This window comes from Cryptomeria japonica, chromosome 6 (assembly GCF_030272615.1).
Source record: "Cryptomeria japonica chromosome 6, Sugi_1.0, whole genome shotgun sequence".
Taxonomy (NCBI): Eukaryota; Viridiplantae; Streptophyta; class Pinopsida; order Cupressales; family Cupressaceae; genus Cryptomeria; species Cryptomeria japonica.
This window is the reverse complement of record NC_081410.1, coordinates 227,588,704-227,614,487: the sequence shown is the minus strand read 5'-3', so window position 1 is coordinate 227,614,487 and position 25,784 is coordinate 227,588,704. Positions and strand designations below refer to the sequence as shown.

At 37.8% G+C, this 25,784-nt stretch overlaps 1 protein-coding gene across 4 annotated transcripts; it reads left to right on the top strand.

Moving 5' to 3' along the window:
• The first annotated feature begins 17,451 nt into the window (after positions 1 to 17,451).
• Positions 17,452 to 24,409, top strand: LOC131071453 (O-fucosyltransferase 19). Of its 4 annotated transcripts, none has more exons than XM_058007295.2 (10): positions 17,777 to 18,780; positions 21,390 to 21,530; positions 21,659 to 21,743; positions 21,859 to 21,929; positions 22,038 to 22,126; positions 22,239 to 22,371; positions 22,499 to 22,728; positions 22,844 to 23,320; positions 23,441 to 23,704; positions 23,866 to 24,409. In XM_058007295.2, exons 1-9 carry the CDS (start codon positions 18,310 to 18,312, stop codon positions 23,685 to 23,687), a joined length of 1,944 nt encoding a protein of 647 aa, XP_057863278.2. In that variant the 5' UTR covers positions 17,777 to 18,309; the 3' UTR covers positions 23,688 to 23,704; positions 23,866 to 24,409. The 4 variants fall into 4 exon arrangements, with proteins under 4 accessions (XP_057863279.2, XP_057863278.2, XP_057863277.2 ...); XM_058007294.2 differs by having other exon boundaries at positions 23,846 to 24,409; XM_058007296.2 differs by lacking the exon at positions 17,777 to 18,780 and adding an exon at positions 17,452 to 17,706 and having other exon boundaries at positions 23,441 to 24,409.
• Positions 24,410 to 25,784: the final 1,375 nt, after the last annotated feature.

Below are 25,784 nucleotides of genomic sequence, written 5' to 3'. Positions count from 1 at the left end.
GATCCCCCTTTCCTCTATATTTTTCAAATTTGGGTGTTTCAAACCCGCGTGGAAAGGGTGGCATATAAAGATTCCTATCAAACGGATAGGGACAGATGTCGTTGAGTGAGAATTCATTGGTTTTAACACCACTATGAAGTTGTTGGGTGAGATTCTCAACTTGTTGCCGCAACATCTCCATTTCGTTTGGAGGAGGAGGTGGTGGGTTACCTCGAGGAATGTTATATCTGATGTGATTTCTACCCCTTTCCTCCTCATGGCGACTTTGTGTAGGATCTTCATATAGGACACTAATGTCTGGCATACCATATTGTTGTTCGGACATCTTTTTCTTTTGAGATCGAGTTGTGACCATACAAGAATAACCTTAGAAAAGATTGGAGGACGAAATCTTTGATGAGAGGACTTAGCGAGACTTTTGGATTTTTGGATTTGTCTTTGATGAAAAGGGACTTTTCTTATTGGTAGGGTCTTTGGATTAGAGCTCGGATTTGATTAGGATTGACACCTTAGTCCTTGGATGAGGATCTTAGGTGGTAGGTGAAACCATGAGCGAGGTAATGACCAAGTTGGGTAGAATTTAGACCTTGGAATGATGATTAAAAAGCCTTTCTTCCACTAAGGGTTGACTAATGACCCTAAGCAAAGAAAAGGCGTAAGTTAAGAGTCTTGATTGACTCAAAGGATAAGGCAAAGGTACTTAGAGAGGATTTTTCTTCAAGCACAAAATCCAAGTGATTTAAGGATGAGGTCTAAATGGAACTTCACAAGGCATGCAACCTTGATGTGAGGTTAAATTGGATTAAAGGATGATTTGATTTGGATTTTAAGAATTGATTTGATAATTGAAGGTGATTGGTTTCGTGATTGATTGATGTGCTTAAGTCCTTAGGAAAAGATTGAGGATGATTGATTGAAGAGGGATGATAGTGATGATTAGAAAAAATTTGGTGACTAGGCTATCCTTGACATGAACATGACTCAATAGATGATTGGTTCGGATGGAAAGTTGTATGAAGGGACACGACCACCCTGATTTTGACGATAGTTGGTGTTGAAAGAAAAACCCAAACCTTGATGGAGGGCATGGACTCTTAGTTCATCACTAGCATCAAACCCATTGCTATGACCATGGACGTAATCGTGGTAATGATGCAAGAATGTCCTATGTTTAAGCAAGAGTTTGCGGTTTGTATACCAAAATTTCCGACGCCTAATGAGTTGTGCTTGTGTGAGCTTCTTTTTCTTGATAGGTCGGTGGATTGACTTCTTAGGATGATTATACAACTTAGGTTTATGAAACATGAAATGGACGGAGTTTTGACGCAATTTGGACTTTGTGTGGATAGTGACTTGGATGATTGTTTGCTTTTGGACAAATGTTTTTTGCAAAGTGTTTGAGGATAATGATGTGTTTTTAGTCTACTCTTGGCAAGCAAGTATCAAGCAAAGAAAACACGATGATCAAATGAATTTTAGCTCAAAGACACTCATGCTCATGTACAACATTTTTAAGGCTGGCAAGGACAATAGTCATTGGATCCCAATCGGTTTCCCAACTACGCTTACCCAGAGTGGACACTTAGATGCTTGACCCCACTGGCTCCCATCCACAACACTAACTTCTCCGGGGCAGCCAAGCATCAATTCCCATGAAAACTCCTCATGGCGAACTTTGTGTCTCTACTAAGGGCCGTAAAAATATGGGCGGCTTCGAAGGTCCGACCTCCTGCACCAATGACTAGAAGGTTTTTGGCCACTATGCACAAGGTGTTTAATATGTTTTCTTATTAGGAGGTACCCTTCGCAGTTGCGCAAGCACAATTGAGGCCTATAGCCCAATGAAGCACCAAGAACTTAGTAGTCATGCAAGTGTGATTGAGATCTCTAGGATCCTACTAAGCACCCAATGTGACAGTGAACTCTCATATAGCCCCAACCATTGACCCTTTCATCATCAATGGCCTATTTATTATAGTGAGTTGGGAACCCCAGGTCCGGGTATACTCACTTGGGTCGTTCCCCTCTTACCTTCTTAAAGAGCAAGTTGGGAGGGCAGGCCCGCTAAAGGTAAGCATGCAACAAATATGAAAAACTTGGAGGGTCTGGATTTCTGATCATCTAGGAGCATGTGCACAAAGATGGTGGTCAGAAAAGTGGACACCACCCAAAAAAAACTTGGAAAAATAGGTAGAGCGTACGCGGTTTTAAAATTTAAAATTCTCGCATACACGCTTAGGTTTGTTCTTCTCGAGCCTAGAAAAGGTAGCGCATACGCGCTGCTTTTAGGAAAATGAGCGTGTACGCGCTATGCCTAGGAAAATGAGCGCGTACGCGCTGCTTATAGGAAAATGAGCGCATACGCACTAATAATCCAAATAAAACCACGTATGTGGTGCCTTGTAAAAAAAGTTTTTAAAAAAAAATTGGGTTTCATTTACCCGTAAATCACGTTTTTAACTTCGTTTTTTTCCTATTTTCTCACCTAAACCGTGAATGGGGTGCTAAATTTGTCCTCCAGGCTATGGATCAAGGTTAGTTTTTGATTATTTTTGTCTTTCTTTCCGGTTTATGCAATTTGTTTTACATTTTGAATTTAATTTCATTAATTTTGATTAGGTTTTTTCATTTTTTGTTTCAAAAACCAGATTCTTCTAATCCAGAACAAGAACAACCAAATGCACCTCCTGAAAACCCACAAGAACAACCAAATGCACCTCCTGAAAACACACAAGAACAACCCCCAATTCCTCCTTTTGACCGCATAGCCGAAACACAGGAATAATTAATTAATCAGTTAGGACAAAATACGTCTAAAATCAATAGACTGATTGTAAAATTGAAAACTTCTGAACTTGACCATCATCAATCCCTCACCACTAGCCTATAAACATTAGCGAGTGGTACCATAGTTGTTTCCACATAAATTACCAAATGGGGAAGCTTTAGGGATAGGTGTCGTCAATTCTATGCCAATGGGCTATCATACGATGGAGTAAAAAACAAAAATATTTCTAAACAACAAATATGTGCGCTTTTTGTTGATCCCAAAATTGGTCAGTCATTACCTCTTAATGCAAAGAGGTTTCCCATACATTGGTGTACCAATGCACAGATGAAGAATCTTTTTTGGCAGAGGTGGTGGATGGTCTTTGATGATCCACCTTGTAATAATTATGAGGTGCCATTATATTTTTTGAGAAAAATATATTGTGAGTTTGTGCTCAATGTGTAGCCAAACTATTTTGACATGAGAGAGTTTCATGGTAGAGGTAGTGGCTCTGCCCAAGATAGACCTGGAGCCCATAGGCGATTGGCCACGGAGAGTTGCCGCCCCCTAGCACCCAAACCTAAGGTGCATCAGGTTGTCCCATTAGAGTTGAAAGAGTCGATGGAGCTAAAGACTCTTTAGGCGGCCACAACATTGACTGGTGCCATCATCCAGCATGGGACATCGTTAGCACACCCTATTGTATTGGATGATGAGCCGTTAGAGGGGAGGGCCCATCGAGCATATGTGTGTCAGTTGCTCAGGGATAGATGATGTAGTCGGTGCAGAGGGATACTCATATCATCTGTGCACGATTTGCGGTTGTAGATGTCAGGCTCACACAGTTGAGGATGTCGTGCTGACAGATGAGTTGATGGACATGGTGTTTGCCCATGAGCCACAGACACAGGTGTGTTGATTTGAATTCATAACATTTTATTTATCAGTCACTTTAAATTTGTAATTACATAAATGAATTTTCATTTATACATCGATTTAAATTGAGATAAATAATATGCATTTCAGGATGCAGCAGCGGTATCCCATACACCTCCCCCAGTTACCATAGTTGCAACTTCGATGCCTGAGGTATAAATTTTGTAACATGTTAAAATAGAATAGTACACTTTGAATTCAAAAAAATACAAGATATACTAACTATCTTTAATGCTTGGTCCAATTTCTGGTTTGTAGGTGTTGACAGGGGACGACATGTCCCAGATTGATGACATCACACTCTCAGCAATCGATTTTGGCCTACAAGGCTATACGGTATCATATTTTGTACAACTTTTTTTATGTATTGTTTTGATGGAATATGAAAGTCATTTAATTTTAGATTTTTAAAATTATGTTTAATTTATTATCTGTACTAATATCTCATGTTAATTTTGTGTTTCTAGGGTACCCCCTCCATGTCTAGGGTTCGTCTTAAGAAAAAGAATTCCTCAAAGATGCCAAAATGTGTGAAGAAGGTAATTGAACACATTTTTAGTTGTACAATTATTTGAAAATGTTGAAATCAAGTATTAGTTGGGGTTTGTAGATTGATTAGTGTTTTTTGTCTATTTTATATGTACAGTGGCCATTGAGCTTTGTGGATATGTTGAATGCACCTGATTCGCCTGCGGATCAAGAGAGGGCGGAGGTATGTATCTCTACTTTATTTTCTTGATTTCATGATTATATGCACGCATACATGTGAACTTGTGATATATTATAATCTTATAATTTTTTCATACAGGAAATATCCATACATATTTCGTCAATGGCGAACCCTCCTCCTTGCACTGGAGAAGCATCTCAGGATCCGGTACACTTTTGTTTGATATGTAAAATTAATTGTTTTCAACCTTCAATACTTATCATTATATTAATTGTATTTAATCTTTGTACATTTTTTGTATAGGTAATAGTGACAGTTTCTACATCAATGGTGAGCCATCCTCAGTCCATTGGAGAAGCATCTCAGGCACATGTACGTCATTGTTCTCTATATTATAGCTTTTAAGTGTTTTTGATATATTTATGTTAGTACATTGTATTAATTGTACATTTAATATACAATAGACTCCTTCGCGGTACGACCATAACATGGATCCATTTAAGTATGTCTTCAAGAAAACTCCTAAGAGTGATGAGGAGAGGAGAGCGAAGACATTAGCCCCTGGATCAGCCAATGAGGTAATCTACATTTCAATTGGAAAGGAATTAAAGTTAAATGCATAGTTATGTTGTTAATTGTGAACTATTTTCTACAAAAGAATTCTAACTTGGCTTTTGAATTATGGTTTTGCAGCCATCTACAGAGCCGCGTACTGCGCCGAAGAGGCTTGATTTTGATGAACCACCACAAGTTTAGGATCATATAGTGTTAGTTTTGGTCATAGAATGACCAATACATGTAGATATATTCTACATTTTTATTGTATATTGATTTGGACATGGCATATGCCACATTTTTGTAATACTTGTATTGACTTGGCAGACATGCCTTTTTTTATATATATAAATATCGATATTCGATCCAATAAATGTGTAATGAGTTCATTATTTTGTATTCATTGTATTTTGTGGTTGTCCTTTTATAAATTTAAATGAATATTTGCATATGTAATCAACAATATGAATATAAACAACAAAAATATATGATATAAAGCATTGCAATCATGGAATATGATTTGATAACATTTCTAAAATGTTGAATTAGCCCTACAAAACTCCTTGTATTCAGTTCATTATTGTGTATTCGTTGTATTTGGTGGCTGCCATTTTATAAATTTAAATGAATATTTGCATATGTAATTAAAAATATGAATATAAACAACAAAAATCGACAATATGAATATAAACAACAATGTTTTTGGTGCGAGAGCACCCTCATGCTAACAATGGTCAAATTTTGTACGTGCTCTTGAGAGAGGTAGAGGGGGAGAGAGGGGGAGAGAGAGAGAGAGAGAGAGAGAGAGAGAGAGAGAGAGAAGAGGGGGGGTGGGAGAGAAGAAGGGGTATGGAGGAAGGGAGAGGGAGAGAGGGAGAGAAGAGGGGGGAAGGGAGAGAGAGGAGAGGGAAAGAGAGAGAGAGGGAGAGAGGGAGAGAGAGAGAGAGAGAGAGAGAGAGAGAGAGAGAGAGAGAGAAGAGGGGGGAAGGGAGGGAGAGGGGAGAGAGGGAGAGGAGAGGGGAGAGGGAGAGAGGGAGAGAATATGGGTGGAAGGGAGAGGTAGAGGGAGGGAGAGAGGGAGAGAAGAGGGGGGAGGGAAGGTAGAGAGAGAGAGAGAGAGAGAGAGAGAGAGAGAGAGAGAGAGAGAGAGAGAGAGAGAGAAGGGAAGGGAGAGAGGTAGAGAGAGAGAGAGAGAGAGAGAGAGAGAGAGAGAGAAGGGAGAGAGGTAGAGGGAGGGAGAGGGAGAGGGAGAGGGAGAGAGAGGGAGGGAGAGTAGGGGGGAGGGAAAGAGGAGGGGTCTTAAGGGGTCACAGGATACCATATGACCTCTTAGGAAACAATACAACCTCTAATGACACCTAAGGGGTCATATGGTGGGCTAATAAAATGATATATTAAATTTAAAGTTATGAATAGAACATCATACAACGAGACTCCAAGTGAACAAACAACGAGGCTTCACTAAAAAGCAAGTGTAAGAGCTTGACCTAACCCTAAGAGTATTGCCTAAGTTCTAAAACATATGATGCTATTAAATTTGCAAGGTTATAAGACTGATCTCGATTGTGACTATAGGAATTACACACTTGATTTCTTTCATGGGTATGTACCATTCCAAATTGTTTGACAAGTGATGATCATCATATACTACCATTGCCATGCATACAACAAACTTTGATTTCTTTAGGTGATAGGCGTTGTGTAACAACATGGGAACTCTTGCATACCCACCACTATCGTTCTACATGACATCATCTGTGTTACTCTCCCTCTTTCTCTTCCTACCTGTTGTTTTCTTCTGAAAAACATATTGCAGGTAGAGAGAGAGGGAGAGAGAGAGAGAGACGGGGGAGGGAAGGTAGAGAGAGGGAGAGAGGTAGAGGGAGGGAGAGGGAGAGAGAAGAGGGGGGGTGGAGAGAAGAAGGAGTATGGAGAAAGGGAGAGAGGGAGAGAGAGAGAGAGAGAGAGAGAGAGAGAGAGAGAGAGAGAGAGAGAGAGAGAGAGGAGAGAAGGTAGAGAGAGGGAGAGAGGTAGAGGGAGGGAGAGGGAGAGAGAGAGAGAGGGGGAGAGTAGGGGGAGGGAAAGAGGAGGGGTCTTAAGGGGTCACAGGATACCATATGACCTCTTAGGAAATAATGCGACCTCTAATGACACCTAAGGGGTCATATGGTGGGCTAATAAAATGATATATTAAATTTAAAGTTATGAATAGAACATCATACAACGAGACTTCAAGCGAACAAACAACGAGGCTTCACTAAAAATCAATTGTAAGAGATTGACCTAACCCTAAGAGTACTGCCTAAGTTCTAAAACATATGATGCTATTAAATTTGCAAGGTTATAAGACTGATCTCAATTGTGACTATAGGAATTTCACACTTGATTTCTTTCATGGGTATGTATTGTTCCAAGTTGTTTGACAAGTGATGATCATCATATACTACCACTGCCATGTATAAAATAAACTTTAATTTCTTTAGGTGACAGGCGTTGTGTAACAACATGGGAACTCTCGCATACCCACCACTATAATTCTATAGGACATCATCTGTGTTACTCTCCCTCTTTTCTCTTCCTACCTATTGTTTTCTTTTGAAAAACATATTGGAGGTACTCTGACTCATCATGTTGCTTTGTTGACACTATTTTCCACATCTGCTCTGCTCATTAAAAATACATTCGAGAAGAATATTGCTACAAGTTTCCTTGTTTGTCACGGTAATACACCTGTGGTTCAATTCCAAACCCTATTCCTCCTATTCAATATACACACAAAAATCCATCAGTCAATTTTTTAGGAGAGGATACATGATAAAAATCAAAGAGGAAGTTGTAGACAACAAATAAATTCACTTACTTCTATAGAAGTGCAGACACAGTTGTAGTGGGGTATGGAGGGAGAGAAGAAGAGAAAGAGGGAGAGAGAGAGAGACACCTTGTATGCGTTTGAGAGGGAGAGACGATACACTTACATGTGTATATATATGTTTAATATATTATATATATATACATATATTATATGTATATAAACATATTATATATATAATGTCATATTATACACATATTATATATTACATATATTATATGTATATACACATATTATACATAGAATATCATATTATACAATAGCGTGTACGCGTTGTTTATAGTAAAGGTAGCGCGTGCGTGCTGTTTATAGGGAAACAAGCATGTACGTGCTGCTTACACTATAAGTACCCCGTATGCGCTTTTTAAACCACAAGTACCCCATACGCGCTTTTGACTGTTTAGGCTTGGAAATAGGCCTGGATGACAAAGCTACGGATTAAAAGTTTGATTTCCCTCCATTTCTCTCATTTTTTATGTGTTTTATTTTATCAACTTGGTTTATCGACTTTGTCATCATCAGGTTTACACTTCATAAAGTGGGTATTTCTAAAATTGCCACCATATTTTCATCCATCTTCTGAGATTTCTAACCATATAATTTGTTTTCAATTTGAACAACAATAACATATTATTATTGAATTTCTTTTACTAGTGTCTTCATAGTTCTCACAGAACTAGGTGCACCATTTTTTGAATAAATTTTGATATACTTATCCAAAATTTAAAAAATTTATATATTATTGTAGTGCACTTGATTCTTTACAATTTTAAAAAAAAAAATTGTATTTTCGATTTGTTTAGTGCAACTTATGCTTCTCACACGAACATGTACCGAATTTTTAAGGATGTGCTCGGTTGGAAAAATCATAAAAAAAAAATACTCAACAAAAAATTACAAAAAAATACACATCTTCTAGTGCTCACTCTTAACTATCTTTCTGCCAAAGGATATGTCAAAATACTAAATCTAACTATGACTTTTTTAATGCGCACGTCAGACACTATGTTATGTTTTTCAGAAAAAAAAACAAGGTCAATTTTTTGTGCGTGAAGGATTTGACCCCCTTAATCTTATCCAATTTTGAAAAAGTTTAGTAGTTTGGAAACTAGATTCAAAGTAGTACAATATTTGTTCTTTGATTATCTTCATATCTTGAGTGGATGACTTTCAAATTTTGCCTCCAAGTTCAGGTTCACCTGATTTCAGAAAAAAAAGTGTCCACTTATACCCCCCTTTTTGACCACCATCTTTGTGCACTTACCCCTAGCTAGATGAGAGCATACTCTCCTACCTTTACGCTTTTCACAAAACACACAAGATAATGGTTCATTTGTCCTTTAATTAAATCTAGGTGCCTAGTTAAAAAAAAACATAATATTTGGTTGTAACTCCCAGGCAACTTGCAAAACAGTTCGGATTAGTAGTTTTTTGCATTTCTTAGGTGTTGGATGATCGAGAAAAGCTGCAACACTCAAAAAAAAGAAAATCAGTAGTCACTGGCCTGCACATACAGGGCACGCGCTGAAATGCAGTCAGTCGTATTGAAGCGCCTGCACAGGCGCCAAAACGCCTACGTATGCGCTGCAGATGACAAAAACCAAAGATAATAAGAAATTAAAGTAGACAAAATTGTGATTTTATACCTGTCTATCGTGCTGGTCTAGATCGGTCGCGCTGAAACGCCTGTGCTCGCGTTGAAATCTTGAAAACAAAGAAAAAGGGTTAGCGGTTTAAATTTTGAAATTCAAATTTCAAAAACAAATTTTTTTGTTGAGGGCAGGAATTTTTGAAAACGATCGCACTGGTTAATTTTCCCTCGCGCCGAAACGCATCCACCTGCGCTGATGCGCCTGCACATGCGTCGAACAGACAAAACAGAGAGTAATTTTTTTTTAAACAAAATAGAAAGCGGGATAATTTTTGAATGGTCACGCTGATGCGCTTGCACTCACACTGATGCGCCTGTGCACGCACCGAAAAGGTATGTCTGTCGCGCCGAACCCGAATCACTCGCGCTGATTTCCGGTCTCTCGCACTGTTCCGATACCTGCGACTTGCAAACTCACAAAAACTCAAAAAATATTAGTTTTTAGGGACGTGGGTCCCACTAGGTGTGTCAGAATGAAGATGGGAAAAGCAAGCAAGGTGGATTTGGATGGTTAGCATGCAAATCGAAAACACTAAAACATAAGAACATGAAGCATAAATCAAATCACATAGAAAACATGAAGACAAATGCTTTTTACCTTGCAAAACTTTTACTTTCTCCCTCGAATGGAGCTTGAATGAATTCGAAGTGCGCCCAAGTGCCTCCAACGTGATGTCGATTTGCTCCTAGATTGCTTGATGTGATTGGCTCTCCAACATTGTGCACAAATGGATATGATGGATTTGAGGGATGAGATGGATGAGATGGATAGTATGGCTAAGTTTGGATGAAGGATAACTTTGGCATGATGAGGGTGCAAAGATGGTTTTCTAGGCACAAACTAACAACATGAAGTTGCTAAAATTGGAGATGAAATGTGAGAGGATGGAGTCCTCAATTTATAGGGAGAGAGGAGGAGAAATGAAGGGCTAGGATTGACCCAAGATGGAGGGTTAGGATTCCTTGTGAGCCCACACAAGGCCCAAGAAGAGGTGTGGAGACCAAGAGATATGTCTTAAAAGGCATTTCTTATCTCCACACTCCTCAAGGTACATTGGGAAGACTTCCCAATGTGCCTTGAGAAGAGCAAGGGATGAGACATTTCTTGAGGAATGGAAAGGAAGAATTAAAAATTCTTCAAAAATGATGCTCATGGAGATTGGAGGAATAAGGAGGAATTAAAAATTCCTTGGAAGATGAGATGCCTGGAGGAATGTGAGATTTTGAAAATCTCACATTCACCTAGGAAAAGGGCATTTAAGGAGAGTTGTTGGATGGAAGGGACAAGGAGTTGGCTTTGTGGCTAATCATGATGATTAGCCACTAGAAACTCATTAGGAGATGGATTAGAGGAAAGATTAGGTGAGATTAGGGTAGATAAGATTTGTAGGAGGATTTGACTGTTAGAGTATTCGGGTATTTACTTGATTAATTAAACATTATTTGTTTAATTATTTAAGTTCCCTTTATCTCTTTTACACTTAAGCTAACTTTAGGTGCATATAATTAATTATTTTAATTAATTATTATGTGCAAACCTAGGTTTTCCCTTTTAGGGTTTCTTGACCTATTAAAGGTTGAGTTATTTCTTTTCATTGTATGAAGAAGGATTATTATTGACAATACATTTTTGGAGATTATTGAGCTCTCATCTTTTGGAGCATATTTTTCCTGTGTATTCTTTCCTTCTGTGATTTGCTTCATTGCTTCTCCTTGTAACAGACTTTTCAGCTTGTAGAGATTATTTAGGCTCCTATGGTGTTGTATTTTCTCAACTCCTATATGGTATCAGAGCTTCAGATCTACAACTACCTGTTCTTGTTTTGAGAATTTTGCTTTGGAAGCAGATCTGGGGTTTCAGGATTTTTTTATGTACCTAGGGTTTGAACTTTTTTTTTTGAGCACTTTGGGCCTAAATGGATCTCACCATCATGCTCAGAAGGCCCGAAAACCGTTATGGTCATATAAAATTTGACCTATTTTGGTTCCTGAGCCTTTGGAAGTATTTTTTCTCTAGATCCAGACCGTACGACCCTGGCACGCAGTTCGAGAAAAAAATTCAAATTTTTTTTTTGCCTTTTTACGGCATGCAGGCTAGATTTTGATTTTTTATTAAAAAAAATCTTTAAAAAAATTAAAAAAAAGGGCAGAGGCGAATAGTTTTTTTTTAATTTTTTTTTTTTTTCTGAGGTCTCGGTTTGTGGGTACCGCAGGGTACCGGACTAATAGGCCTGTCAGACCTGTCAATCTAGCCTCTGTGGCCCCTGTCGGCCCCCACCGGCCCTACGTTCCCCGGCGGTCGCCCAGCAGCCCCTTCGGCTGCCCTGCTCCGCCTGTGGTCCCCCACTCCCCGACTGCCACCTCTCGGCCCCTGCCGACCCCACGACCGCCACTTGCGGCCCTCGCCGCCCGACCCCCTATTGCCGGCCCTCCCCAGCCTCCCCTGCCGCTTGTCGATGCAGCTCCCCGGCCGCTGCTTGCAGCCCACCGCCGCCCAAGCGGCCCCACTCTGCCCGAACGCGCTGCCGTCGCGCCGCCCAGCGGCTCTGCTCCGCATGTGAGCGCCGCTCCGCCCGGGCTGCCACCGGAGCTCCTCTAGGCCACCGGAGAACCACCAGGCTGCCATCGGAGTGCCACTGGAGCGCCGCTCCCTGGCCACCTCTGCCCAAACAAGCCACCAAACTCCCTATTTTGGCTTTTTCAGGGGGGTTTGGTTTTTTGGCTCTATCTTGGGCATACGGAATCGTTTTTTCAAAAACGAATAGGCGTCGGAAAGCTAGTTCCGAGGCTGACCTCATGGTGTTGGTAATTTTTTCCAATTTTTCTATTTGATTGTTTTTTTTTTCTAGTCAAAGTGAGGTCTAGTTTTTGCACTCGGGGAGCCATAGAATGAGCATCCGACCTCCGTTTTTTAAAAAAATTATATTTTCAGAAAGCGTGTGTTGTGTACTTTTCATCCATCTAAGTTTTATTTCCAGATTCTTCTCCATGTATATTTTATTCAATTTTTTTCTTTTCAACACTCTGGTGGATATCGTGGTTGTTTCAGGTCCTGGGATCTCTTCTCTGAGTAGGATGTCTCTATTTTGGTTCACATTTCTATTTCCAGTCTTCTTATCATTGTAGCTTGTATTTATGCAAACACACTGAGATAAAGTGTCATCATGCATTGTTTACTTGGAATCTTACATATCTTGTGTCTTGTTGTACATGCACTATTGATCAAGTGCCATGAGGGGGTTGATGTTTGCCTTTTGTTTGCCATCTTCCTTTGTCTAGTGAGTGTTCCTTTCACGACATTCGCCTCATGATGATGTGTCTCAGCACCTTTGATGTTCTTGGTTCTTCGTCATACAGTTTTTTTTTGCTGTCCTTTTCAATGTTCCTGTCCCTCTCCCACTTCCGCATTATGGGGAGGTTTATCCTGTTGGTTCTACTGCTTCCATGGTTCAATTGATCAGCTCTTCAGGCTTTGGTTTCTCATGCCATCTGTATCTTTGATTTCAATTGTTTTTGCCTTGTTTGCCTCCTGATTTGAGTAGTGTCATTTGAGGGCACTCATGTAGATTACAATCTTCTCTACCTGGTCATGTTCTAGTTCAGTGGAGGTTCTTTAGATCAGTAGTTATTTTTCGATAGAGTTTGCAGGTTCTTCATGCTTCAGTGGTATTCTTTTCCATCTCTTTTTGGAGTAGAGTTTTGTTCCCATGTGGTTTTCTCTATTTCTGCAGTTCATAGAGATTTCATTGTATTTGGGTACCTGATCAGGCCTTGTTGCTGGGACCCATCTTTATTGCTTTTAGTAGCTGTTCTAGGTTTTAGCTTCTCCCTAAGTCTAGCTTAAGGAGGGGTGTTAGAGTATTCGGGTATTTACTTGATTAATTAAACATTATTTGTTTAATTATTTAAGTTCCCTTTATCACTTTTACACTTAAGCTAACTTTAGGTGCATATAATTAATTATTATGTGCAAACCTAGGTTTTCTCTTTTAGGGTTTCTTGACCTATTAAAGGTCAAGTTCTTTCTTTTCATTGTATGAAAAAGGATTATTATTGACAATACATTTTTGGAGATTATTGAGCTCTCATCTTTTGGAGCATATTTTTCCTGTGTATTCTTTCCTTCTGTGATTTGCTTCATTGCTTCTCCTTGTAACAGGTTTTTCAGCTTGCAGAGATTATTTGGGCTCCTGTGGTGTTGTATTTTCTCAACTCCTATATTGACTAGGAGAGAGAATGAGTGGAGGGAATTAAAAATTAGAAGAATAATGTTAAGTGAGCTTAGGGAGTTTCTAGAAGAATTTATAAGGTTAATGATAGATTAGGAAAAGGTGATTTGTAGGAATCACTTAGGTGAAAGTAATTAGTTAAGAGGAGGAATTTGAGAAGATTTAATATTGAGGATTTTTAGAAGAATAAAAGGGGACTGATTTATTAATAAATCAATCACAGACTATAGTGACAATATTAATTATAATTAATTAATATTGAGGAGAATTAAAAAATTGGCATAATTAATAAATTAATTATGTCAAGAATTTAAAAATAATTAAAATAATTATTTTTAAGTGTCTACACAAGTAATATCAATGCAACCACATGAATCAACACCATAACACATATATTTATACATGGAAAACCTCAAAGAGGAAAAACCACGGTGGGATTGGTGACCCACAATATCTATCCACTGGCCAAATGAATAAATATTACAAGAGGGGCCTGCACAGGCAGGAAGGCTTACTGCTTAGAGCATACTGCTCATCACAAAAGGAGCCTCTTTGACTATATATCCAAATACTGGACTACAAACAAAAATTGAACTCAGAATGTGCATCTACTATTCTGGATGAGTTCTGGTTAAAGCATTGTTTGTATTGGTTACACTATAACCCCCCTTACTGGTATCTTAGATCGCTTCCCTATCCTCTAGACCAATAATCAAGACCGATTGCAAATCTTTACATTCGCATTTTATCGATCAAGATAACATCACAAAACCTTTCGCATCACTTATCTGTTATATCTCCCATATATCCACAGCATACAAAATGAGCTAACTCAGATTGACTTGTATACCCATTTACATGAATAAACACAAATGCCTTATGTCGGCTTACAAACATATCACAAAAGATAAGACACATGTCGGCCCAAATAAAATATAAACATAAAACAATATGATCGTTGTCGCTTCCACGCTTGCCGGATCAATCACCTATGTCGGCCTTAGAATACCGGTTCCAAGTTTGTCGGTTCCCTGAATGTTGGTTCCCTGAATGCAGGTGTACGGAATGTCGGTTACCTTGATTGTTGGATCTCCCATGAAGTGTGTTGTCATCAATGACAACACTTATAACTCGGATGAGTGTCAATTGCCAATAATGACTACCCTTTTGTGGAGGAAATACCAAGAAGGAGATCGGAAAATCATAATAGAGCAACAAACATCAATGAAGAAGATGCATACTCATCACAATCCAAGAATGTTGAAAATGAAGAGGTGCTAGCCACCAAGATAATCATGTTGAATGAACCAATTCAAAGAAAGAACCTATTTAAGACAGGATGCAAGTGTCAAGAAAAGGTATGTAATGTTATCATATATGGTGGAAGCACTAATAATCTTGTTTTCGAAGAGATGGTGAATAAATTGCAACTGGAGAGGAGAAATGCATCCATATAAGATAGCTTGGATACAATATGACAAGAAATTTTTGGTTAGTGAACAAAGTTTGGTAAAAAATAATATTGAAAAGTATTATGATGAGATAATGTATGATATTATGCCTATGAATGCTTGTCATGTTTGTTAGGTAAGCTTTGGCAATTTGACATGAGAGCTGTGCATGATGAGTACGCTTATACATACCCATTGATGAAGAATGGAGTGAAACACAAGTTGAAGTCATTGCACAGAGTAATGGGAAAGGCATGCAACAATGCAAGGGCTTGTTTAGTAGATGACATAGATGTTATGAAGCAAGAACATGTTTGTTTTGTTAATACTAACCAAGAAGAAGTTGAGAATGATGATTTGTTGATGTGTATTGAAGCAGTTGATAGAGAATGGGAAGAGTTGATTTTAGGTGGAAGAAAGGTGTAGCAGAAACAATAGTATGTCTTTTAGAAGGCATTGAAACAATGAGAATTCATGAAGGAGACAAGGTGGAAGAAGACAAAAAGGTTAAAATAGTAAAAGGGGTGAATGAAGATATTTTTTTTATTGAAGGTGACGGTATGAATTCTATTCTAATTTTGATAGACTATGTTGTTGGGAAATCGAATTTGATACTTTGAACCTTATGAATGGTAGAAGTAGAGTAAGAATGCAAGGGAATGATGTTGTTAGGTTTCAAGAAGTGAAGAACAAGAAAATGCTAGTAGAGAAAGCAAAAATGTGGATACAAGACAAACACAGGGTCTACAAATCTTTCTGACTTTAACTCAAAAAACATTTTCTTTTACCATGGATTTTTGATGCAGGGGCATCCATGTGGAGAACTTTAACTTTGAAATTTCCATTTTTTTCTTCTTGTAGGCATTAGAGTGTGGGTCTTGTGTCTTTTGACCAATTCATTAAAGACTCCTGAAATGGTAGTAGTGAGGTGGAATGGATTTATGAGGAGTGGAGTCCTAAAATGGCTTAAAGACTATCAAATTTCAATTGGTTATGCGATTAATGATTTTTTGTTGCAGATTTTGAAGAGGCAAAGGTCTTAAAAGAGGTGTTTCTTTTCTTTTTGTTCAAAAATAGTAGAGGATGGTGGCTATAGAGAAAAAGGAGAAAGGAGTTGTGTAGTGAGGTGTGTTGCCCAAGACAAAGAAAGGAAGTGGGCGCAAAATCATGGAGAAGGGAATTGGATACCTCTTGCAAACTGACTAAGTGAGAAAAAGAGGGAGAGACTAATTGGAATTGGTTAAGAGGAGTAGAAAAATCACCAGGAAGATTAGTTCCAATGCATTGAAGCTTATGAAATGCAATACATAAATGTCATCCAAGTAGTAGAGGCGACAAGAGAGGAAGGGAATAATTGGAAACCTTCACTTTACTAAGATATAGAAAGGGGGAAAGTGTGTAAGAGGAACAAAATAAACAGAGAAGTGTCAGGTGAGTAATAATGGTAGAGGAAGAATATGACTTGGGCTACATAGGAGTTAGGAGGGTGAGGTGAAAAGGCAATGAAGCATTGGGAAGTGAATGAGATTGGGGGGTGCAAGAGGGCATTGAAGAAATAGAGGTCGTGAGATTACCAAAAATGGTGAGAAACTCCATTGTAGGACGGAGGAAAGAACTAAGTAAAGGTGCAAAGGAAGATAGGCTATGCAATATGAGAGTGAGGAAAAGTGTGAAAGTGTGAACAAAGAGCAACCAAAGGCAAAGGCACTGTGTTGGAGAAGAAAGTCTCAGTAGTCAGATAGGCTATGAAATTATGCAAAATTGATGATATGTAATTAAGAAATTTTACAAAGAGAGGGAGTCCATAGTTAAAAACCACAAAATAATAAGGCATTTGTAGTGAATGAAATAAATTTTATTTCTATATTGTGAAACAAAGATTCTCTATTTTAATGTTAAAATTTGGTTTTGTGAGTTAATGTCATTGTGTATTTCATTATAATGGATACCAAACTATTAAGATAAATATTAGCTTTATCCATGAACCAAAAGAATTAAAAAATATATTATAATTAACTAAAATTAATTTTAAAAATATATATTATAATTAAGTAGCATAATTTTATTTTATAAAAATAATAAAAATACATTCTTCTTTTCCCATGTAGAACCATACAAGACTAAGCAAATGACTCTTAGATGACATAGGGCACCATGTAAACTCCATAACGAAATAATGAAAATGAAATAAATATTGAGCTGGAGTCAACTCTAGTCTATGCCTTCAAAAGGTTTGGAGACCGCATGATGAATTAAATACAATGTTTTACTACGAACGAATCACGGGCCGTTATTTTATTAAAACGAATCACGGAGCCTTATCTGAGAGTTGAATACAGTATATGGAATGAGAATAAAAACGACAAGGTGTTTTTTAGGAAGATAAAAATTGCTACATTCATTCGAAGTGTTGTAATTGGTTCTTCACAATTTACATGCAATACCATCAAATGGATTTAGCTTATTGCCAATCTGAAAGTGGCCTTTCTATAAAAGCATAAGCCATACTCAAGAGAGAAAAAATTAATTTCTAATACTCATCAAAAACAGAAATTAATTTCTTTCTCAACTTATGGTAATCTTGATGATGCTTTTTTCTTAACTTATGGTTAAACTTGATGATGCCTTTTTTTCTCAACTTATGGTTAAACTTGGTGATGCTCTTTAGTGTGCTTTTTACAGTTGGTTGATTGTCTCATCTGAATATTCTAAGATTGTGTTTAATTATTATACACCACAATTTCTAGAGGGAACAAATCAGTAGTAATGCAATTACTTTGACAATCTGCAGTTCCAAGATGCACACGACCTGTTTGACAAAATGTCCCTACATGCTAAATGCTCATATTTTAGAGTGGAGTTGCATGACACTTAACGAAAATAAATACAAAATAACTTATGCATCTGCTGGTTTTACAAAAACTTCAATTGTTTCGCATTGTCTAGTGCGCTCCGATCTCTTTCTTCTCCTTGTAATTATTTTTGCCCGTAGTTGTAATGGGTTGAAGGGAAATTAAGAAAGCATGCGTTTGATTTAGTTTAATTGATGTAATCGAGCCACTGCCTTGGTAGAAACGAATAGGCACCTCCAGAGATGGATTTGGATAGTTAAACAAGGGAATTTTTTTCCCCTTGATGAGATTTTACTGTGTGATGCGCGAGAAGATTGTTTTGTGTGATGGGAAACCAATGGGCTGCATTCAACAGAGACGATGTGGGATCAGCAATGGCAGGTAGTAAGAACATTGCCAAGGTGTTGCTAAGTCCTCGGATCTCTGGTACAGTAAGTCCTAGAAACAGGTTTTTCAGTTCTTCCTCCAGGCGTTTGGTTGATGCGGATTCCATTGCTGCATTTGACTATTTTAGAGCAGGAATGGACAAGGCGTTAATCAATGCAGATGACTGTGTAACAACAATGAATGATTGTGGGGGTGGAGGATGTAGAAAAAGGCCTCTTAGGCTTCTGGAGATGTTTTTCTATGGTATGCTTATGAATTTTCTAGTTAGGAGTATAGTTATGGGGGTGAAGAAGCTCGCGGCTAGGAAATTCACGAGACAGCTCTTTGTGTTAATTCTTGTGGCACTAACCATTGGATTGCTGTTTGTAAAGTTAGGCTCTATTCTATGGGTTGGACACCAATCTGAACAGGTTTGTATTTTTAAATTTTTCTTTACTACCCATTTGGCAAATCTGGTTGGATATATTTGTGTTTCTAATGAGATTCTTGTCCGGATTGTCAAGCCTAGAATATGGCTCGGCTTACAAGATACTACTGTGGGTTTTCTAGCTTGGTCTGTTTGGATACAATCGCTTCATCATCATTACAATTGCTTTCCCCTAACACTAGACATCGTGTTGCCTATACTGCATCCTTATAAATATCGCTACATAGTGACTCGAGTGTCTAATTTTGAATGACAAAAAACTGGCGGCTACAATGAACATTGAAAACCTAATTAACCTGAAGAGTTGAAAAAAACAGCTGTGCATTATGTATTCCCATGCAAGTGATAAATACCATTGAAAGTGCACTTACTTTGATGGGCTGAGCCTGTATCCAAGTGCTGTACGTAATGAATTCCCTGCATCCTATTGTGATTTAGCCCCAACTTTCCATAGAGAGCAAGGCAGGTCACTGCAATTGCCGTCTGTACCCCATAGTCCAGCTTCTCACTCATCTGGTGGCTTCATTGTCCCCAAAAAAGCCCCGGGAAGTATCAAACATCTCAGGTAAGATATGTGGCAATGTATCTGGAGTGGAAATCTGTTGTTTCTGGCTAGCCGTATTCATAATAGTACTTTGGTAAGCTTTCAGGTTTTCATTCTCCAATCTTATCACCCTTCCCATTTTGTTGGCTTTTGAAAGTCATTGTTATCAACTGAAACTCTGATCGCAGCATTGATCAATGGACTTCCTTTTGTAAGCAAAACCTATATTTTCATAATCCATCATTTTCTTAACAAAATATTATATTATTATTTGGTATTATGTTTTATGCAAACTTAGACCCTGATCTATTAAATTACTCTGCAAAATGTTGGTATAAGTTCTATTATCCCTTGATATTTTATAAGCAGAAATAAACGTCCAGGAACCATCATTACCCTCTAAATCATAACATATCAAAACTCAATTTATGTTATTTTTTCTTGTGTGACAGTAGGCTAAATCAGGCCTTATCCAGGATTTCTGATTCCTTCTAATTTCTACCTTAAATATTAAAAATCGGATTCAGGGTTCAATCTCAATGGGTCTGGCTGATCTAAACGTTTTGATCAGACAGCATTTTTGCCAAGGCTGTATTTTTAAACTACACCAAGTCCTTGTTTCCCAGAAAATAAATTATGCTTGATGGCTTTTCAAGTATAACTGGTTATATTCTTTCTTGGCATTTGGTTGAAAGTAACTAGGAACGTTACTGGACCTACATCAGTTTGAAAAGAACGCTCTCCAGTTCTGGACATGTTACTACATGTGCATATATCCTCCAAGATACAGATTTACTTATTGCAGTGCCGCAATTTCAAGTTGGGTAACTGTTTTAAAGAACGCACCTTCTTACCATTACACCACAACCCTTTGGACTATAATTGCCTGCGTTCTTCAACCATACTGACTATATTATTCCTTGCAAAAGGCCACAATCATGTCGTGGCATACTGCCCTGTCACAGACAAGGGTTGTATTTCAATGAGACTGTAGCTTGCTTGATAAGTATGCTCTTGACATCTTGTCCTTCGATTTTCTATTTTCTATATTAAATTAACATCAGGATTAGGTTTCAGTCTCAGTAGGTTAAGCTTACCTAAACATTCGGATTCAAGCATAACTTATGCCAAATCAATCCTTACCTTTTATCTATGACAAGCAGGAGAGATGATAGAAAAATAACTAAGCCATGAATTAAAATATTCAGGCTACTTATTTTTCAAGTAACCTATATTATACTACTTAAACCAAGTCTCTATTTCTGATGGGATAAGTTATGCTTAATGTCATCGTAAGTATATCTGGCTATGTTATTCGTTCTTAAGTGCTGGTGTTATGTCAGGTACATGGTAAACTGCCCTAAACAGGGTTCATACTTGTTCAATTTGGTAATGTACTTGATAAGTTTGAAGTGTTATGAGTCCAATTTATTGGCTTTAGTTTTGTTATCTTTGCCTTTATTCCTCTTATTTCATTCATATGTAGTTTCGTTTTGAAAATATTCATAGATATTTTAAGCCTTAGGATTCTGATTCCGTACGACACCACATAGGTTCTGTCATGGAAGCTTTGCCTCCAGGAATTTGTGTTGTGAATTTTATATAGTCAGAATGAATAGTTGTTCTTGGGGTTAAAGTATGATTTTTTCTGCAATCACTTGAAACTACCAAAAGTTCAACATGATTGAGAAAGCTGTATATTAGTTAGATATGTAAATAAGATTTACAGCACAAGATCTAAAGGTACATATGATTTTATTTGTCCATTGAGAGGTTTAGTGAACTTATGGATTAAACTGTGAGTTTTTTTTTTCTCCATCCAAACATTTGCACCACAAACGCTGATGCAAAAGAAAGTTACAAAGTTTAGTCAAAAAGCTTACTAAGCAAGATCTAAAGGGCTAGGAAATAATTCTTTCACCACTCAAATTGGGATTAATATCAACTTCTCCTGACATGGCATGTGTTTTCTTATCATTCATTGCCCGTCTTCATCATACAATTAATGATAAAAGAAAATCACTCCGTTTAGCTACTTTGTTTTGTAGATTCTTCCACTCGGCACATTCCTGAGACCTCTTGGGGATGCTACTGTGAATAGAGTTTTGACAGAGGATTCTCAACATTTTTCAACTTCGTATGAATCTGCCCCCCTGCTTGAAGCCGTTGATTCTTCTGAAGCCTTGGATGTAAGTAACTTAACAAGAAAAGAACCAATGTCAATATGGAACATAAGTGAATTGCAATTCTTTTTACTACAAATAATTGACATTATATTTCATGTAAAATTTTAGTAAATATCAACGTTTGGATCCAGGATAATCATAAATGCAATGAACTCTGGTCTAAGCCAGATAACATGCACTTCTTCCAATGCATAGATCGTGCTCAACATTCAAAGCGTATGTTAACACTTCGAAAAGCCTCTCGAGTGGATGATAAACTAAATTTAAAATTTGTGAAGAGAGTCAATAAAGCATTTTTAATTGACTAAATTGAACTAAAATTTCATAACAGGCCCAGGAGAGAAGCACAATGGATATCTTGTTGTGAATGCTAATGGGGGGTTGAATCAGATGCGTACAGGGGTAAATATTTTTAGATGCAACAGGCATGATTTTTTTGGTCCTCACTTCTTTTGAATTGAATGTGGTGTGCCATCTTGTATAGTTTAAGTTACACTTCTCAACCTGCAGATCTGTGATATGGTTGCCATTGCAAGAATCATGAATGCTGTGCTTGTTATACCAAAGTTAGATCACAGTTCTTTCTGGGACGACCCAAGGTATTTATATATTTATTTTAATTTGTCTGTACCCTATAAATTCCAATAATACTGCACTTATTTTTGAGTTCTTAAAATGTTTCTTAATATTGGAAAGCTTTTGATGCTCCAGCGAGTTTAAGGACATATTTGATGTTCATCATTTCATCGACACATTGAAGGAGGATGTGCACATTGTTGATTTCTTACCAAAATCCCTCGAGAATGTTGAATCTCTGAAAAAGGCTCCCATTTCGTGGTCAAAGGTGAGCCAGCCTCTATGGTAAAAATCTTTGATTTATTCCATTGTGAATCTTGAATTTCCATATTGTATGCTTTTTTAATACATTGGAGATGTATGGCTGACCTTTCTGTAAGCTTTGTGATTTACAGGCCTCATTCTACAAGGATGAGATGCTTCCTCTGCTTAAACATCACAAAGTATTGTATTTTACACATACTGATGCTCGTCTTGCAAATAATGATCTCCCCAATTCAATTCAGAAGCTCCGTTGCCGTGCTAATTACCAGGCACTGAAGTTTGCTGAACCTATTCAGAGCCTATCCCGCACTCTTCTTGGTAGAATCCGGAGAAAGTCACCATTCATTGCCTTGCATCTAAGGTATCTAGAACAATTTGATTTAAGAGTATGTGTTTTTTGTCTTGCTGTTTTTGCAGCAAGTCAATAATATGTCTTTCAGCAGTAAAACTGTTTTGTACTGTGATTGTGAATCAAGGTATGAAAAAGACATGCTAGCATTTACAGGATGTGCACATGGATTGTCATCAAAGGAAGAAGAGGAACTCAGGCAAATGCGGATTGGCGTTGAGCACTGGAAAGAAAAGGAAATTGATGGGGAAGAAAGACGTCTGCAGGGAGGTTGTCCATTGACTCCTCATGAGACTGGCCTTTTTCTGAAGGCTTTAGGCTATCCCTCTTCAACTAAGATATACATAGTAGCAGGCAAACTTTATGGGAATGTCAGTGTGGAAACCCTGAAGAAGTATTTTCCAAACGTTTACACTCATTTAAGTTTGGCTACTGACGAAGAACTTGAGCCTCTTAAACGATACCAAAACAGATTAGCTGGTTTGGATTACATAATGGCTTTAGAAAGTGATGTATTTGTTTACACCTATGATGGAAATATGGCCAAAGCTGTTCAGGGACACAGGCGGTTTGAAGGATTTAGGAAGACAATCAGCCCTGACAGGTTTGCTGGAAAGAAATTCTAGCTTTATTTCAACTGCTGGCCACTTTTGACTTAAAATATCAAACTTTACTGTTTAATGTCCAAGTTTTCAACTAATGTCTTTACCTTTTTCTATTGCAGACGAAATCTGGTAAGGTTGATGGACGAGTATGAGTCGGGAAGTATTTCATGGGAGATCTTTCAGCATCAGGTCAAGGAAATTCATGCTCATAGAATAGGAGCTCCATATGGTCGAGAACCCGGAGAATATCCTAAAACGGAGGAGTATTTCTATGCAAATCCTTTCCCTGGTTGCATTTGTCAAAAAAAGCAATTGCCAAGGCGAGTGTTGAATGAAAATTTGGGAATACATTATGATTCAGCTTGAGACTGGCTTAGGCTTAGGTAATCTCATGCATGTTACATATCTTCTCCAGGAATTCCTCTTTACACTTCATAAGTTCTAACTCTTTAGTGTAGCTTGGAATTCCTTGAGATATAGGCTAAAAACTTATCATTCTTTCCTCAATTAAAAATAATGTGCAGGCTCTCTTACATTTTCACAGGCAAATGTTTTAGTCCTGTTGATTTTAGGGAAGCACGCTCGATGATGAAATGTATGATCTTTATAGTTTCAAAGATCCCACAAAGGGACAGCCCATGAAGGAAGCTTTTAATGTAGCGACATACAATATTTTTCACTGCTGCAGAAAAGAAGCTGTGCTGTAATTCATGTCTCTTCACCTGCCATTGTTCCTTTATTTGAATTGCATGGTTACGGGCATTTGTTTAGTTCACTGTAATTCATATTGACTCTATGAGTCATACATCAATTTGGACATTGAGGAGGCACTACCTACATTGCTCTATTTGCTTTTCACATTTGATAGTGAGGCCATTACCATTCAACCTGACCAGAACTGTAAATTGATGCCTGGTCAGCAGGATTAGCATTTGTCACTATTAGACAAAAAGATTAGGAAAAAATGAAATTATAGTATGTTTCCTTTCTCGAGGTTGAGTCCATTGTAGAAACTCCGGATACAAGCAACATTTGTACAGCTTACTTATATATTGGGTGAAATGAAGCTCACAACAAGATTTTCCTTCTTTGCTTTTTCTAACCTCGGTAATTCTAATCATCATTATTTGGTCCCAAAAGAAATGAATCACTGAGTTTTGAGTGACAAATATTATAATTGAGACATTTTCTGGAGTAGGCTGACTTCCTTCTAATCTAATATGAATTGCTGTTGTTTGGGGCAGAAAAGGAGAGAAATAACCGAATATAAAAAGGTGATGCGCCACAATAGATAAATCTTTCTACTTTTGTAGAACTGATAAAACTCAATATTTAATTAACCACAACATATGAAATGCAAAATGTAAGAAATTCAACATTACTAAATTAATTATCTACTCGGAAGAAGAACAGAAACTAAAGCCACAGCAATTTTATTGCATACTTCAAAAAGGTTACACAAGTGCACTTATTTGAGAAGGCTCAAATACTTGAAATTTCAATAGCTAAGGCAATACTTGAAAAGTGTTTCAGAGATTTGCTCTCATATTGAGCCGAATGCTGTTATTTATACAGAAAAGTTAAAGGTGGGCGACGAGCTTTATGTGTCTTTAGAGCCATCTCATATTAGAACAGTTATTAAAACTATAGTAAGCATGTGAAAACATGTAGTCTTTCAATCTCTAGTGAACCTGTTTTGCTTGAATTGTCTTTCCTATAGCTAACGCAAACCCTTGAATTTATATGCAACCACTTCTGTAATTATTTCTCCTTCTTTGTCTTCTACATGTAGCCATATTGTACTCAAATATTGACTATCCCATTTAAAATTTCTGTAAATCAAGTCTTAATCAGTTTACCACTAAGTCGAACCTGTCAGACGTTTTTGTACCTTCGACCTTTTGTCCCCAAGTGCCCACCATTCCGGAAAGTCCGCCGTATTCAAACTGATAGGATTTTTATGTCCCTCGCACGCTTCGCAAAAGCTTCTAATGCTCCTCGCATACCGCCTAAAACCCTAATTTCGCCATTATATAAAGCTCCACATCTCGCACAAACCTTTAGCTATATACTTGCCTCGTCGCCGTGCCTGACCTTGTTAAGTTCGAATTTCCAACAAGAAGAACGGTTACAGCTGATCGCCATTCATTCATTCACGGGCTCACAATTGTGACTTCAAAAGGATTTTGACTGGCTGAAAAATTTGTTTGCAATGATGAAATCCAGAGCCTACAAAAGCAGTGTTTCACCCTAGACTTATGCTCGCGGACTTCCATGGACCTACATATGCATCTCAGTAGATTTCGAATTTATTTCTCAAATGAAACATTACTTATGCTACAATACGAAACATAGCGTAATACTCAGCCATTCGAGCATGAGTAAAAATATTTGAAGCGGAAATGGAGGTGATTTCTCTTGCGCTTACACGGTAGAAATCTCAAATTTTTGATATTGCGGACA

Coding starts and splice junctions, on each gene's coding strand:
- LOC131071453 (XM_058007295.2), top strand. CDS start 18,310: ATGGGAAACCAATGGGCTGCATTCAACAGAGACGATGTGGGATCAGCA. Junction 21,531..21,658: donor ATTCTTCTGAAGCCTTGGAT/GTAAGTAACTTA, acceptor GTTTGGATCCAG/GATAATCATAAATGCAATGA. Junction 21,930..22,037: donor TGAATCAGATGCGTACAGGG/GTAAATATTTTT, acceptor CTCAACCTGCAG/ATCTGTGATATGGTTGCCAT.